The sequence below is a fragment of the Harmonia axyridis genome, chromosome 5 (assembly GCF_914767665.1).
Source record: "Harmonia axyridis chromosome 5, icHarAxyr1.1, whole genome shotgun sequence".
NCBI classification, from domain to species: domain Eukaryota; kingdom Metazoa; phylum Arthropoda; class Insecta; order Coleoptera; family Coccinellidae; genus Harmonia; species Harmonia axyridis.
In genome coordinates, this window is record NC_059505.1 from 146811 (window position 1) to 164376 (window position 17566).

At 35.8% G+C, this 17566-nt stretch overlaps 3 protein-coding genes across 6 annotated transcripts in view; 1 reads left to right on the top strand and 2 right to left on the bottom strand.

The window, feature by feature from the left end:
- Positions 1 to 293: 293 nt before the first annotated feature.
- LOC123680178 (mitochondrial basic amino acids transporter-like) lies at positions 294 to 7250 on the bottom strand. Of its 2 annotated transcripts, none has more exons than XM_045617954.1 (3): positions 7095 to 7250; positions 3225 to 3413; positions 294 to 1250 (listed from the first exon to the last, which is right to left on the bottom strand). In XM_045617954.1, the coding sequence occupies exons 2-3, from the start codon at positions 3256 to 3258 to the stop codon at positions 385 to 387; spliced, it is 900 nt and encodes a 299-aa protein (XP_045473910.1). In that variant the 5' UTR covers positions 3259 to 3413; positions 7095 to 7250; the 3' UTR covers positions 294 to 384. The 2 variants fall into 2 exon arrangements, with proteins under 2 accessions (XP_045473910.1, XP_045473909.1); XM_045617953.1 differs by lacking the exon at positions 7095 to 7250 and adding an exon at positions 4152 to 4306.
- A 1214-nt stretch (positions 7251 to 8464) lies between these two features.
- On the top strand, positions 8465 to 11063 carry LOC123679728 (neutral and basic amino acid transport protein rBAT-like). The gene is made up of 3 exons (XM_045617161.1): positions 8465 to 8847; positions 9253 to 9389; positions 9467 to 11063. The coding sequence occupies exons 1-3, from the start codon at positions 8643 to 8645 to the stop codon at positions 10988 to 10990; spliced, it is 1866 nt and encodes a 621-aa protein (XP_045473117.1). The 5' UTR covers positions 8465 to 8642; the 3' UTR covers positions 10991 to 11063.
- Positions 11064 to 12855: 1792 nt separating this feature from the next.
- LOC123679726 (protein expanded) overlaps positions 12856 to 17566 on the bottom strand; it is a 45182-nt gene continuing 40471 nt past the window's right edge. For all 3 annotated transcript variants that reach the window (XM_045617158.1, XM_045617160.1, XM_045617159.1), the window contains exons 3-4: positions 15996 to 17123; positions 12856 to 15088 (exon numbers count right to left, since the gene is read on the bottom strand). In XM_045617158.1, the coding sequence (XP_045473114.1) occupies positions 13290 to 15088; positions 15996 to 17123 (2927 nt within the window). In that variant the 3' untranslated portion in view covers positions 12856 to 13289. The remainder of the gene's footprint in view (positions 15089 to 15995; positions 17124 to 17566) is intronic.

Genomic DNA, 17566 nt, shown 5'->3' on the forward strand with positions numbered 1-17566 from the left:
ATTTTGAGACACGATTCTCGATTATCCTCTGATGATGCTCATAATATTGTGAAATATCTAAGTGTCTATAATTCATGGTGAGAATTTCTTTTAATTTTATATTTTTTGAAGAAATTTAGTGCACCATATCGAGAGAAATCTAATATGAAAGATCTTTAAATTTCGTTCTTTATGATCATCGTATTTCAAAACATCTTTTTAGATAACTTTATGCTGTTCTAACAAGGTCAGAGTGCTTATCTAACCAATCAGTTCCCACTTAATATAGATAAGGTTGTAAAAGAAATTTTCAATTTAACCCATTAGGTATATTATATTATTCCAAAAATAAATAAAAATATATAACTTATTTAACTTTACATATTCAAATTAATCAACTAAGACTCAAATAATTTCTGGTTTCTGCATTGAATTGTACATCATATTATCAACGAAATATTTACTTTTATGGACTCTTTGTGGCAGACTGACAGACTCGAAAAACCTAATGGTCCAAGTCACAACAGTAAAAATCGCTGCATTGGTAGGAAAAGCTCTTATTAACGTAGGAGCTAGTCCACGTGTCAAAAAACCATATCCTTCAGCTGCAATGCTTTTTCGTAAACAATCCATGGCATTCAGGTATTTAGGTTTAGAGTTAAAACCATCCAGCTGAATTCTAGTTTTGATAACATCCGCTGGATAGGTCACAATCCAAGCTGCCATTCCTGCAGATCCTCCTGCGAATATCATCATAGATGTGGAAACATTGGATTGACCTACTGACCTCGTAAGGTACTCATATGTGACGAAGTAAGCAGCAAAAGATGGAACTTCTCTAGCGAATGTCATGTTAAGACCTCTGTACAGTCCTCTGAAACCTTCTGATTCGTAAATGTTTCTAATGCACTTCGTGAGGCTAAGGTTGGGCTCTGATACTTGAAGCCGAGTTTTGGCCAGTTCCATGGGGCTACAGACGAAACTCTGCAGGAATCCTGCAGCAGCTCCCGCTATGAAATGCGAAAATAAAGAGTTCTGGTCTTCGAATTTTTTTCGTGTACCTCCTTGTACGCCAAAGACGATGGCATTTATGGCTGCAACTCCTAGGAGAGGGCTTGATATGCCCTTGTAGATCCCTCTCAGGCCTTCTTTGACGACCAAGGTTCGCACCAAATCTACAGATCCCTTGTACTTGGGATTTTTAGCGTTATCATTTTGCAGATGAACTTTAAGTGTATCAAGGGGATGGCCAACTATCAAGCCAGCGCAACCTGTAAAAGATAAATGGCAATTTTATTTTTGTAAGGAATGAAATCTTCAGTAAATGAGTAATGATTCAAGTATTTTTGAGATTGGCTGAATGAGACAACTACATTAGTTTCGTTCGAATATTCCTTATACAGGGTGAGTCTTGAAATTGTACATTTAATTTAACTAGAGACATGCCATTTGTTCATTTTTCCAGATTCGACTGAAATAAAATTCATATAATTTAATAATTTTAATTCTCTATAATTCCAATAGTGACTTGCATCGGCGAAACTATAGGTAACTTGTAAACCATAAGAAGTAAACAAAAATTATAATTGAACAATAACGCTGGTTGTTATAGAAAAATTAATTTAATTCTGAATGATCATGTGAGAACTACAATTTTTACAGCCTGTATTTTTTTACCTGAGACGAATAGACGAAAGGTTCTTCAGGTTTGCCGCATGAATGAACGAGCGTTCAAAAGCACCTTATTTCAAGTCAGAGTTCTTCTCTATTATCTATTACTTATATACAAAAAAACATTTGGATGAAAATGTAAAAGAGGTTGTCAATTTGTAACCCATAGAATTGAAGAAACAAATGATATAAATAGCGTGACATTGGTCGATAGAAACTCATGACTATTCGAACAATTATAAAAAAATTAATTAAATAAAAGAGAATAACTCCGAAAAAATAGAAATGTAAGAATAAGTCAGTATTTTTGAAGGGCTGTAACTTTGATACGGAATACACCATAATTTCAATCAAGGAATCACCTGAATTTTTGTCACCTAATCCAATTGTAAATCGCAAAAAGTGTAACTACGTCTGTATCAGCAAAGTCTTGAAGGTCATTTTCCAGATGTGATTTTTCGTAATTACCTAATGTTATCACGAAATACAAGATTAATTAAGATTCTATGCACGAGATGATCATGTTGTCATTCATGACAAAAATGTTAAAGAGCGTCGATAGAGATTACCGGTATCTCTAAAATTTCTAAATACTTCAGGGCTCACTTGAAGAATATCATTCACGAGTACTTATTATATTGCGTTTGTTAAAGTTAATGAAGTTGGCAAAAAACAAGATAATGATGAAACAAAGTTATTTTTTGATGAAGAAGTTAATGATGAAATTGTTATAATATTCAAATTGTTATGGAATTCATTCATTGACGATGGAAAAATTTGCCCTTATCTTATTGTTAGTTTTTCTTTTGATAAGAACTTAATATCTATTGATATTCCGCAAACCGACCTAGGTAACAATTATCATGTCGGCCTTTTGCAATGATGCTCCGATCAATAATAATAAACTATTTCGTAATTGGACGTCAACAAATATTTGTTGCTATTTATGTTGAAACTTCATCAATTATTTCGGATAAATTTAGCCGTATGTATACAATACAAAGTTGTTATTTCATAGGTATTTTTATTACATTTCGAAATGACTTCATGGCAACAACAGAGAAGAAATCAATGATGGACTAGAATAGACTCAAAACATGAGCAGGACCTTTTGAACGTTTGTCTTTTCATATACGCCAATTGCGCCTTTGTAGACCACACACAGTTTTGTGATATTCGAGGGCACAATTGTCGCATGATAGAATGAGCGCTCAAAAAAGCTCCTGACTGCACGTTAATGCTTTTCTCATATTTTTTTATATATTGCTTAATTTTCTATTTTTTCACACGCAAAATCTCATGCCAACTAGATTCGTAATCACAATAATATTCATTCAGCATTTATTCTTCAATATATCTTGAATTTTCTATGGTTCTTCTTGTACATTTGTGTGCAAAATTTTATCTCATCGAATTTATAGTTTTGGAATTGAGAGGAAAGCAAAATTTCGAAACATGTGTCATTAAGTTTATTTGTAGTTTTCGAACGAATAAACTTATTATTTATTTCTCCCCATTGAGAAAAGGAACATTGAAAAAAAAAAGGATTTGTGGCTTTGTTCTATTCGACTTACCTCCTACGCATCCTGCAAAAAATTCAAGAGGCATCACCTGGACTTTCGATGTGGTATGTATCTACGAAAATAGTTGATTCTAAAGGATTTTTGTTTAGTAGATATTTATCTGCTAGGAGTTCCAACGTAATCTTGTCAATCGCTAGTTTGTAGGACATTGATTCCATGTACTTCAGTAGATCTCAAAAACTGAAAAAGAATGAAATTGCTAAATACATTCACATCAGTCTCTACTAACTTATTGAGGCTAGTATTTTATTCAATGTCGTTGTAACAATACATCCTTTCAGTTTTAAGATTGTTCATCGAGAAGTTTTCGGGTAATAATTTTTTTTTCGATTTGATTTTAAGCCTTTAAAATTTATGGATAGGATTCTTGATCTACCAAATTTCACTTGAACACCTTTCATATTTTCCGAGGAAAGCATATAAGCTCGATATTAAGTTCATAAATTCTAGATAGTTTGATAGCTTTCTTGGTTGATTCGAAAGAATATTTTTTATAAATAAAAATCAATAAATTGGTAGGGCAACTGTTCAGAGCTTTTCTAAAAAAAATATTAGGAATTCATATGAAATTTGGTACCAACACTGGTTATTATACTGCCTTGATCCGTCGGTAAAAGAACTTAAAGAATTCTCAAAAGTAAATTGAGGAAAATAAAGAAAAAATTTACAATCTAAGGTTCAATTATTCGAGTTTTTGACCATTTATGCTTCTAATACCCCCTTGGAGACCAAAGAACTGTATACCTCAATATAGGTAAATGAATGTTTCTGTTTGTACCATACTTTAAAAATTCAATACATTCCCTTATTTGATAATCATAACTAGTTTATAACTCTAGCTTATATTGCAATTAGTTCCACTCAATTAAATTTCAAAATGTGTTGAAAAAAAAATTCTATGTTGATCCCTAAACTCACCTTAAAGGATTATACTGCAACAAGATAAAATAAGACGAAAATAATTAGTCATAATCACAAAAACAAAAAAAGGACACCTTGTTCAAGACTAAACTTCGGATCAGTTCAGTTAAGATACTGAAAAATCGAAATAACATTACGCATTTAAATCCAGATCCGGCGTTTGTATCAGTTCGACCCTAGATGACCTATTTCATTACACCAATATTTGTACATAATCACGGATAATTATTATTATAACGCATTATTCCATTTCGGAATTATTCCTTACATAAAAAAAATTCACGCAGGATCGGAGGTCAAGTTCGTTCGATCGATCGATATTTTTTCAAATAAAATGCCTTTTATATTCACTTTTATCTACATTATCAACTCTTCTGAGTTATATTGAGACGATCGGATGAAAAATGTTATTTTAATCATAGTTTGTTTGGAAGAATGGGTGCTCATGAACTGCGGTTATGTCCTTGTGGGGAAATTACCATAACACAAAGGATAATAATTGATTCAGATGGTGTTAATCGATTTTTTATCATAATGAGAATATCTAGATTGTTTTTTACACAACAATGTACATTTTCGGAGAGATGGCATTTCAAATTCATTAGAAACTGTGAAAAAGTTATCATCGGAAATAAGTGACTATTTTAATATTTAAAACGTCCCTTATAGAAAGCATTTAAATCAACAAAGTTCTTCTCTCCAATGAATACTTCATCGAAACAACGAATACTCAACATCAATTTCAGAATCGTGATATTAAAAAACAGGGATTCATAAGAGGTATCAATGAAATCAAGTTGCCATTCTTCAATATAATGAACAATTTTTTTTATGAAACCATTCAAAGTGGTGTAATTTCTCTCAAAATTATATATTGCAATTCCTAAAAGAAAAGATGAGACAACATCTTAGTGTTCGTCTGTCAACGATTCACGAAAAACACAGGAAGAAACTAAAATTCGATGTTTGGATAACTAAATTTTACACTGAATAATAATGAATTTTTCGTTGAAATTGTTGAGAAATCCATAAATAAATGCAATTTTAAATTAGGAATAGTTCACTACAATTCTTGAAATGTCAAATCTAGTTATGGAAACATCGAATTTTAGTTTCTTTCTGTGTTTTCCGAAAGCCACAGACTTCTCCACACAGTTATAAATTGTTATTTCTCCTCATTTAAAGTTCGATAACACTTAAAGTATTTATTTTAGGTATAGGGTTTGCTGAAGTACTCCCCCAATATTTTTCTACGTAAAATCCACTGAAATAATAAAAAATATAGGTTTTAATTTGAATATGAGTTGTCCAAGCTCATGATCTTCTTATAAACACTCTGTACTTTTTTGGTCCAAACAGAAAACAGTCTTATAATACTACGTATTTGCAGAATCGAAAAAGGAAAATTTTTTTTTGAAAAAAGCTTTTTCTGCCGAAATTTTTTTTTCAGAATCCCATTTAATTATGAACCGTTGAGTCTTTCCGCGAGGTATGGCATATTGCGGAAATTGTCTTCAAAAAAGCTATTTAATGATGCAATAATATACTGGGTATGCCATTTGAAATGAGGAAGTAGTAGTCTGTTTCCGGTATAAACATATAAAGTTGTAGCGATCTAAAAATGATGGAGAAAGAAAGAAAGTCTCAAACCCCAATATGCAAATTTTCAGCTGAAAATTGTGATTAGTTTTCCATAAACGTCTAATAGGCCATCCCGGTGAATCACCCTGTATTGAAAATCCATACACTCATTCATTGAGGAATTCTTTAATCAAAATCTATATGGTTGATTCAAATAATGATAGTATTTATGAATGCAAATATAATTATTGGAATCAAATATTGAATTCTTGGTAAATTTGGTCATGTTATAGTCTATAGTCTATTCATTTGATATTTTATATCAATCGATAACATTGTTATTTCGAAAAGTTGTATATAGAACAAATCAGTGGAAAAATTCAAACTGTGAAATCTTTCTTGAAAAAAGATAATAATCAAATGGAATAAATTATATAATGGCATTTTCTGTTGATTGAACTAGGATTGAGGATATATCGAATAATCTGTGTTAATATATTTTAGAAGAAATCGGGGTCATTGATATTTCGAAGTATATTTGGGATATAATTAATTTGATCCGATAATTTTGAGGAAGAAATGAATTTTCATAGACTCCAGTGAAAAATAAAAAAGGTTTGATAAAGGTTTTTTCCAATACGAGGTTTCATTTTAATATAAAAAGAATATATTTTAAGAGAAGTCAATGCATGTTTATTTCATTGTAAAGAGGAAGATATCCCATTAACAATGGATAATGAAATCAACTGAATGGCCGCCAAGGTACGGTTGCAGCACCATTTGCAAGTATTCCCTCCTCAATGAATGCACGAATTTCATCTTTAAATTGAATTGATTGTGGATCATTGCCATAGACCTTATCTTACACGAATTCTTGTAGGCAAATCCTTTTTTCGGCAACACATCGAAAAACAACTGAAAACTCCAAATAATACAAAATGAAAATCGTTGAGTCATTATGAACAAAAGAAGATGCAGTGACGCACGAAAATAAAAACCTACATTCAACTGAATATTGAGACCATCCAAGATACAATACATAACCAAACGCAATTACATCTCCAAAAACTGGAAAAAACAAATATAACTGGCTACAACAACTATACAAAACAATACTATCAAAATATCCTGAACTTACTCATCATACTAAAATTTGTTTAACCAACCCTGTATACACCTGAGACATATACAGGGTATACAGGGTTTTTCCTAATTGTGATATTAGAAATTAGGAAACGCCCTGTGTAACTGAGAAATACTTGAATGAAGAGTTTTGCTAGCAATCGAATTTCAATAGTTTTTCATCTTGGCTCAACAAGACCTTTAGAATGGTTTTTGAAAATTAATTGGTTTACGTACATATGAATAGAGTTCTCCCCTTCAGCCATTTTAGGTGAAGTGATCCTAATAAGCAAAACTTTTTCACGACCTACACCCACTTGAGCTATTTCTATACCGGCCACCAACAGAGAAACTTCTTATCCTGTAAGATATATTTGTTTCTTTTGTAAGCAACAAATATCGATTCTTTCGCAAGATCAGTTATTTTTATCAGAAATTATTCGATTATGAACGGAAAATTACTTGTTGGATCAGGGTTAATCGAATAAACATTGTTTGAGATAACCCTCAATTAAGAAATTTTCAACCTACGAAATGAAAAAACCTTTTTCCAAATGAAATATTTGAAGAAATCATTCTTTGTTTTGATCATATGTTACGGCATTGATTAATTAAGGTGCATATTTTGTCTAGGTGACAAAGAGTCACATTAATAAATTATTTAAAAAACCTAGTGAGGTAGCAGATAAAATCTATCTGATGCGATAGTAGCAAATTTTACTGAAAGAAGACTATTGTTTTGATAACAGCGTACCGATGAGTATAACGAGAACAGCAGATCCTAATGTTCGCGATACTTATAAAGTGTTTTCCAATAAGAGGTTTCAATTTGAAAAGCCTGCTATCTAAAAAAAATGATTCCTTGCCGTGTTATTTCTCGAAGAGGTGATCACAACTGGCCACCGAGATTTTATGATTTAATACCTTCAAACTTTTTTCTTTAGGACCACCTGAATGTTAAGGTCTATGCCAATGCTCCACAATCGATGCAAGACTTTACACATGAAATTCGTGAAGTTATCAAGAACATACATTCGCAAATGTGCAAATTGGTCATGTAAAATTTCATTGAAAAGATATGGTGCTGCAACTGTAGCTTTGGCGGCCATTTGGCTCATACGTTTTTCCATCCATATTGGCATACCTTCTTCTTCATGGTTTTCTCGAATATCAAAAAGGAACCTCTTATTGAAAAACCCTTTAGTTCTTTTGTCCCTACGGGCGCATAAATCAGCAAGCGTTCAAAAGCTCAAGAAATGTATTGTGAAAAAAAAAACCAACGCTTTACAAGACTAAGATCGACCAATCACCTCGTTGTTTTTAGTTTTAACTGGATCCAAAAATTTTTTTAGTTTTATGGAATCCACAATATAATAATGAAAAATTACAGCTATTCAAGTTAATGAATTTGTGAATGAGTATTCTTTTAAGGAGTCGTAATTTAATTTGTGATGGAATATTCTTTCAAGGAATCATCAACTCCTTAATTTTTCATGATATATTAAGTGAATCGCATAAAACATGATTTCGTTGACAGCGCGCAAGTTCAAAAATTCCCGCCATCATTCCGATCGATATGCACCTCAAATGCGTCTCGACGCATTTTGCCTGAAATATCAGCTGTTTTCTAAATTGGGACTCACAACACTGTTCAATTTAACCAATTGCATCGTGTCAAATGTTAACTGAATACCAATAAAGTTAGTGCTGTGTTGGTGGCATGTTGTTCTCTTAATCCAACAATCACATTCGGGAATTCGGGTTTTTTAACCTCAGTCCTAAAGAATGGATTCCTATCTACAAGTCGATAGTGCGAATAATATGTTAGGTTCACCTACAAGTGCTTGCATTCCAGACGATGTTTCATCTATATGTCCCTTGATAACACCATCGCCACCAACTAACGCTTTGGTCAATCCTTTACCAGAATCCCAGGACACTGAGTATAATATAAGCAATGAATTGGTCAGCAAGTTGCAAAAAGTTAAAAGTAAGTATCTTTTAGACATAACTATGCAAGAGTAGAAAAATTTTTTTTGGTTGGTCTTAGTATAGTAACTCCTCTGTCATGATAAAGTAATCTTCTCCGATAGTTATTTTGTCATAAACATTAAGCTCACTCTTTATTAGATCTATTTTATTAATATATTCTTCCACATCTTTTGAGTCAAAAGCATTTTGCTTTTAATGAAAATATTATTCATCATTTTTAACTAATTTTCCCTTCAAAATCCGATTTTATTCGTCAATATTTAAGAGTTATACATATACAGCCAGCAATCACTCGAATTACATGTTATGTACTTTCGTTTATATGTAGTAATTTCTCTATACTCCGTTCTGCTTCTTCTACTGTTATTATTGCTTAGTTTACCACGTTTTAATTTTTTTCCAGCTGAAAATAAAGAAGATGACACAACTTCTTCAAATTCATCGAATTTAGCAGAACCAGCTAGCGTACAATTACTCAACCACAAAAACAATTCGAGCAGTTTTCCCTTCATCATAAACGATGAAGAAAATTTGGCTCAGGTATGTTTGAAAGAAACTCTTCATATTCTCTACCAGCTAATTAATTCATAATCATAGATTTTCGAATTTTGTTGCAGGAATCCAATGGCAAATCTCAACCTTTACAACTCACCTTCAGAAATCCCCCAGATAACTACTTCTTCATGTCTTGGAACTGGCCTCTCATCAGGAAGATCTCTCTATGGACGTTTTTGGCTGGCCTTGCAGCTATGGTAGCGCTAGTTGTGGCAATGATCTACTCCCTTCCCAAAGTTTGCAATCCCCAAGTTGAATGGTACCAAGGCAAAGTCTTTTACGAGATATTCCCAGGAAGTTTCTATGACACCAATAACGGCATGACTGGAGACTTCAGAGGAATATCGAAAAATGCCGATTATATTGTAGCCCTTGGAGTCAGCGTAGTAAGGCTTAACTCAATTTTCGAAACATTGAGGTACCCGGAAGATTATAAGAACGTTACAAGCCTCATAAACATTGCTAAGCCCCTGGGAAATATAAACGATTTTGAAAGTATGGTGAATCATTTGAAATCTAAGAATTTGAGCATCGTTCTTGATTTGCCTGTATATCCCCTGCTCAAAGAGTTGTCATTCGATAAAAGAAATATCATGAAAAATCTTAGTTCAGACGAATCATCTATGGATTTCCTCAGAGCGTCCAATCAAAGAGATCCTATAGAAGAAGCTCTTCTTCACTGGACTAGATTAGGTGTACAGGGTTTTTACTTGAAAGGACTTGAAAATTTAGCAGAAGATCCAAATCTTGCATCTACCCTAAGAGGATGGAAACGCCTTATAGGTTTCAATAGGATATTCATAGTCAGTGAATCCCTCTTAAAAAGAATACCTTCAGAAGACGTAAGAGAGTCAGTGATGAACAACGTCAATTTGATAGACATCAAACTCAACATTGAAAAAGGAGCTAACGAAATTACTAGAAGAATCTATAACGTGGAAAACAGCACGTTATTTACCAAAGCAGGAAACCCGTGGATTCATTGGAGTATAGGAGACGAAGACACCATGCGTTTAGCTAATAGGCTACCACATGGAAACTCGACTTTAGGTGCTCTTCTCCTCAATTTGATGCTACCAGGATCTCCATCTATATTTTACGGGGATGAAATTGGTCTACGACAGATCCACGATCCAAGTGGAGATCGAGATGATTTGAAGCACTTACACCAGCTGACTCCCATGGCTTGGCCAAATCTGAAACAACGATCATTCTCATGGCTACATGGGGAGAAGACAAAGGTCGATTTTGAGCAAGGTGGTCTCATTTCGAAGATGGCGTCTTTGAGGAGTGCATCTCCGTCAATTTACATGAATTCGGTGTACAAGAACGAGGTTAATAAGGCCAATGCCGAGGTGAAATACAGTAAAGAAGATTTGCTGGTTATTCAAAGATGGTACCCAAGGAGAAAATCTTATGTTATTGTTAGTAACCTAGGAAAGAATAAGATAGAAGAAGATTTGTCGACTTTGCTTTATAGAGGCGATGTGATAGTAGGACCTAGACCAGATTCATTACCTGGAACTATTTCATTCAAGAAAATTGTGCTGTGGCCTGGAGAATCGGTTGTGATAGAATTAGAATAAAAGAACTGAGATAAAGAATGAGCTATTATGTGATAATGTCTCACAAGATCAATAAATATATCAAAAACATAAATTATCTCTCAATCTACCTAAACCTCAAGTGAATAAGTTATATTTAAATATCATCTTGATTACTTGATTGGGTTGCGTCATGACTTGAACAAAAAGTACAAAATTCTTCAGTAGTACAAACATTAAACAAGGAAGTTTACAACTGTTCGAAGAATGATATCTACTTTCGATTAGTTGATGATATTTTTCTATTCATAAACGAAATTACAAACAATTGTCAATATTCGAGTACGACGTTGATCGATGTGTCACTCACAAAAGAGCTTGGAGATGATAAATGCTTTAGATTGAGGTTATGGTTTAATTGGATCTCTATGCAAGTCTTTCTGTATTACTTCTTGATTGTTCTCTATTTTTGTTTCGTAAAATTTAATGTTGTCTATTCAACTCCTTTTCCCTTCAGGGATAACATTTTTTTCTTTTTTTTTGGAATGGAATAATACTATTTGCGATGATTTTAACTATTGAATAGGTAAGTACATGCAATTCAAAAACATATCCCTCTGTAAATTTCGATAGGGGGTGTATAAATATGTTGTCAATTGTTTGATTTATTAGTCTACTTTTGAAAATTTTAATTTTTCTCTAAGAATTGCAAGGACGTCTGAACTATGTTCCTTTTATAGAATTATGTAAATATAAATCTTCTTTAGTCGTACCATAGAAGCCCACAAAATTGAGTTACATCGATTTTTGTGAGAGGAATTTCGAGGGGAATTGACCCGCCCTCTGGTGGCCAAACTCTGAGGCCTTGAAAATGGGTATACAAGCCCCAAAACTAAGACATTCCAGTTGTGTGTAAATTGTGCTTTTGCGGTGTAGAAAAATTTTTTTGGTGTGAATAGATGCCAAATTCGGAATCTACGACCTTTAATCCCTTCAAAATCATCAAAAAATGTTCAAATTCGATTGGTCGATTTTTTCGGAAAAACCAAGAACCTTGGATATTTTTTCGCCAAAAAAAGTTTTTGTTTCGGATCAACTTCAAAATTTGATATTCTGTAGAATTTTTGATTCTGAATCCGATTTTGCAATCAGTTCCTTTCTAGAAGCTTCCAAAATTGAGTTATTCCAATTTTTGTGGGAAAATTTTCGAAGTGGTTAGCCTGCCCTCTGGTGGCCAATATAGGAGTCTTGTAAAATGGTAACCCTTTAAAAATCGGTCTATTTTTAATTTAAACACGCTTTAAAATTTGACGTTATGAAGAGTTTTTCATGCTTAATTCCTATTTTTTATCAGTTTCTCTATAGAAACCCCTAAATTGAGTAATTTCTAGTTTTGTGGGAACATCTTCAAAGAGGGTTTGATTGGAGAATATTTTTTACGTTGAACGTCAATCCTTATGGTCTAGAGAAAAGAAACCTATAAAGTTATAGATAACTTTATAGGTTGTATAATAGATTTGAAACATAATGAATTTAATAAACAATCATTATCATTGGGTACCTATAATGGTATATTATATTCTCACAATATTAGTTTTTTGTCAAACTAGTTTTTGTTATTTTGATTTTGGGTGTTGCCAATTTCATATTACTGAGTACATTATGCCCTTTGACATATCTAAATATTGGCCCTTGGGCAGAATATAAACAGAGAAATAATTTTGATAATCATTTAATAAATTTTATTAACAAAATTATGAATACAATAAGGATTTTTGATTTGAAATCATATGCAATTGGCAATTTCGAAAGAATTCCGTAAATATTAGATTTGCTTTGCTGACTCCGAATCATGATTGTGAACCTATATTTAAAAAGGGGAGGTAGGTATAGGAAAATCAAGACCATTTCACAATGAATAATCAAGTATTTATTGCTTTTAATAAAAATGATGGCAGCACCATACACTTGAATGAAGCATGAATAATTTCGATGCAAAAAAAATAAATAAAAAATTAAAACAATATAATGCAATATATAATCAGTTAAAGTCTAATGTAAGTTGAGCAAGTGTATTTATTTAATCTTCATAATTTTCATATTGTGAAAAACTAGTTGTAGTGGTAGAAAAAATAACTTTTATATACACGCAGGGAATGGCTTGAAGTTGTTGGCATTCCAGTAAATCATTAACAAAATAACCGTCATAGTTTTACCAGAATGCCAATCATACATGACTTGAATTATTATTAAAATATATACTGCAATGATGGCACCCTGAGTATTAACAATGAGTTGAGTTTCTCGATTCTCGAATATGTTCCTGTCGACGAGAAAATATTCAAGAATGCGATTGCATAGTCTTATGCTTAGCTCGTGGATCAGTTAGTACATAATTGTTTGGAGTAGCCCTAGGAATTTCAGGGAGCTTGTCTCCCGGATGCCTATGGCTCACCATAGGAGCTTTCCTAGCGGTCTTGTTTATTTTCGAACTACTTAAACCTGATACAGGGTACTTTTGACGAGTAGTGCTGCTGTATATCGACTGACGCGGAACTGAGTCACCCGGGTGTTTGGGCATCACAAAAGCTTTAGTCTGTTTGATCAGCGACCTATCATTGCACAACGCTGATATCAACGGCAAGTCCATTTTCTTGCTCTTCTCTCTCAGAGTACGAATGTCCAAAGCGGTCGGTTTTTCCGTTGCAACAACTGAAGACACATCACACTTTCTTTCACTAATATTTTTACTAATATCCAGTCTACCCTCCCTCTTGTCAGGTGCCGGTGGAGGCGGAGGTGGTAGTCTTCGGAACTTCGGAGGTTGGTTGTCCAAAGAGTTCAAGATGTTGTCGTCAGATTGGGTCCTCATGAATCTATTGGGTCTGTTTGGTGGCAAAGGTGGCGGAGGAGGATCCAAACTGCCGGTGGAAGAGATGCTTGGAGCGCCATATACTGGCAGTTGAACGTAGGTGTCAGACAGGTTCTGACTGGAAGAGTACGTGCACAAGTAAGGGGTGCTCCTGTAAAACATAGGCTGGTTTTGAGCCAGAGCAGCCAAAATCGACCCTTGCTTAGCTTCCAAATACTCTTGTTTACTTATCGCAGGTTCTTTCAACGGGAACACGACGAAATCCACATCGCTGTACATCTGCTGCTGGTACTGCTCTATTTGCGACCTGGAAAGCTGACTGGTGTAGACCGTAGTAACTCCAGAAGGCGGAGGAGGTGGTGGATGTCTAGGAGCTGGTGGTGGCGGTGGAAGATAAGTGCAAGGAACCAAAACGTTGGCTTTACTAGCAGCAACATCTAAATAGTTATTAGGAGAGATGATGGCGTTCATTTGAGACGCGGATCTAGGCACTTTTGGAGGTATTGGAGGAACGATAGCGCTTGGTTGGGAATAACTTGGAGCCGAATTACATCCAACTGTGCTGGTTTGGGCGGTTAAGATACTAGGAGATCGAGTGGTGATCAACCTTGCGTTAGCCTCGCTCGATGCTGGATATACTGGAGGTGGAACAGGCATTGTATTCTCTGGATAAGGTGGTGGATGCCTCAGCGTTAAATTCAATCGACAGCTGGAATCGCTGAAATCTACGGAGGAGCTTTCCACCGATAACTTATTCAGCTGCGCTGGATAAGGTGGTGGAGGCGGTCTGAATCTAGATTCTACGCTGTCAATCCTCACAGGAGGCACAGGCAGATATGACTTGTAACTCGAGGGTAACGTGACGTAGTCAGAATCTGAATCCAAGGTGTTGCTGACGTTCTTACAGCTCGGGTACTTCCCCTTCCCAACTATCAGATCGGACAGTTCTTCAGCGGAAAGCAGGGACTGCTGCTTGTCTGTAGGGTCGCTTCCGTCGCCGTGGAAGGAACCAGAATTGCTCACGTTTGAATTCGATCTGTCCCTAAACATGCCGTCTATTTGATCTCCTTGAGTGCTGTATTGTTCGCTGGAACTTAGCGTGTAAACTCCGCTGGTATGGCTGCTGGGTGCCGGACCTGAAGTGTATACCACCTCTCGAGTATCCAGTTCGATACAAGTGGCGTCGCTCAACACTGAGTTCTGGGCTGTGTGGGAGTAACCGAGCTCCAGGCTGCTACTTGTGGATAGCCTCCGCCCAATTTTCGATTCTAAAAAAAAAAACAGATTATTAGATTTTTCTTCTATTTTTTTTTTTTGATTTTCAACATGTTTCATCAGTTCTGATTGGGAAAATTAGTGAAAAAGTCGTTTTCCAATATGATATTTCATTTTAAATAACCCGCTCTTCGGGCAGCTATAATTTTTGTAGCTGTCATCTTTTGACGTTCGACAAAGATAAACAAGCCTCACCAACGCACTAAAATTGTTAAATTTCGCTACAAAATGGTGAAAATTTTGCAGTCAAGATTCGCAAAACTAAAGCACTTCTGGGTCGTCAATAATGGCTAAAGCATCTTCTCGGTCGGCGATAGTGACAAAATTTGAGCTCTTGGAACAAGTAAGTGTTATGAAGAATCGAAACCGTTTGAGAAAACCCAAATTTGTCGATTTCTCGTCGATCTTGGGAACTAGACATTCCACAAACAACATTACACCGTATTTTGGATAAAGATTTAGGCTTCAAGGCTTTTGAAATTGAGTTCTCAAGTCGATTGATCACCCCAAAGTCCTATCTTTGCTGATTAGGTCCTTGAAATGCATTAAAATGATTCGTATAAATCATCTTCAGTGATGAGGTCCATTTTCATCTCGAAGGCTAAGTTAAAAAATAGAATTGTTGCATTGGGGATCAGAAAATCGGAGATTGATTGTTAAAGAGCCTCTCCGTCCTCAACATGTAACTGTTTGGTGCGGTTTTCGAGTTGGTGGTGTGATTGGACCTTACTCATTAGAAAATGAAGCTGAATTTAATTGTTAAGTGAATGGATTGCGCTTCCGAGCTATGATTAATGATTTTTTAAGGTCTTATTGGATAATTTCTCTCAAAATATACTCGTTTCTTCAATATCGAAATGAAACCTTTTATTTAAAAACCCGTTAAAATTCGAAACTTACTAGTTTGCTTCGGTGTAACGACAACAGTGCTGCAGGACGAGCTGCATTGAGATCCCGGACACTTCCCACTGGTCGTCTTGGTCGAGCTCTCGGAGCACGGCGGCTTGGAAACGTCATCTTCTTCTTCTTCTTTCAGGGCGAGAGAAGCGAAAGCGACCGAAGCTGAAGCGGCGGAAGTTCGGCTACTAGCAGGCGCACTGTCCAGCAGGTGTGCTAGAGCCAAACTTTCCATAGATTGAGCGGGAGGACTCGTAATCATGATCTCGAGTTCATCTTCCGAATGAACCCTATCGCTGACGATTCCCGAAGTTGTGTTCGAGGAAGTGGACGATATGACGGATATCCTCTGATCGCCCACCCATCTCTGACGTTCCTCTTCTTCTTTCTTGGCCTCGTTCAACCGCGGAGCGACGGCCATGCTGAACTGATGGGTGGCCTTGCAGAGGGCCAATAAAAGCCTGCTTTTTTCATCGCTACTAGTGTATAACGTGAGTTTCTCATGACCCGTCCTGATCTCGAACTTCTTCCTTTCGAAGCTCAGCTTCCCAATGGAGCTCCAGAGGAATATTGACGGTGGGTTGTTATCTGGACAAACTCGAAGACCACGCGCACAAACAGCCAATAGGATAGAACCGGGAGCTGTCTCGACTTTGGAAGCTTTTAATCTGAAGACGTGAGCGTTCACAGGTTCCATCAGCTGGCATGCCTCTGCTATAAACTTGGTGCGAGCTTCAGCCTTCGACAGACCGGTGTGGCTGCGATGTGTGGTCTCGATGGCACGTAGTGCAGCAGGGCCTCGCATATTCGGCGGTAGATAGTCCTCTGGCCTGAAGCATAGGGACTCGTGATTGTCCCCAAAGTCCGCCTGTAAGGCCAGCCCCGCCAGTTGGTTGGCCTTGTCACCTGCAGCCCCAGAAGCTGCGTTGAGCCGCAGCTGCAGGTAGTAGTGGTGTCGTGTGATGTCATCTCTGAGTAGGAGAGGACTGTCGACGTAGAACTGGACCCGGAAGTAGAAGGCAAGGGCTGGTCGACCGTTCGCGTCCAAGCCATGGCTGTGAGAGGATCTCCAACTCTTTGGAGCGTACTTCGACAACTTGCTATCTGGCTCCGCGAAGAGGTATTCTCCATCTGCAACAAAAATGGGGAAATGAATATTTGATGCCATGGATTAATTTTGAAACATTTCCGACACAAACCGTATGCAGAATAGGTGTGAAACATACATTAAAATCGATTTATATATACACGAAGAGGAACCTGAATCCTTGTCCTAGTTACTCGTTTCCAACACCAGGTTGATAAAGCATTCTTGAAAAGTTCAAATCGATGCGACATCATGCATTCGATACGATTTTATAGGAGCTCACGTTGAAACCTTTCAATGTCGAAAATCTGCGATATTCTTCGCCAGATCGACAACGGTCTAATGAAACTATTCATGACGAGTTGTTCAGAACGCCTAGAGTTTTTTTAATTCTTCCACGTATTTGGAATATAGAGACATTGAACCGCTGGATATTCACGCTATTTGCCTCATAACTCATAATTCATTGGGATTGGCAACAATGGAA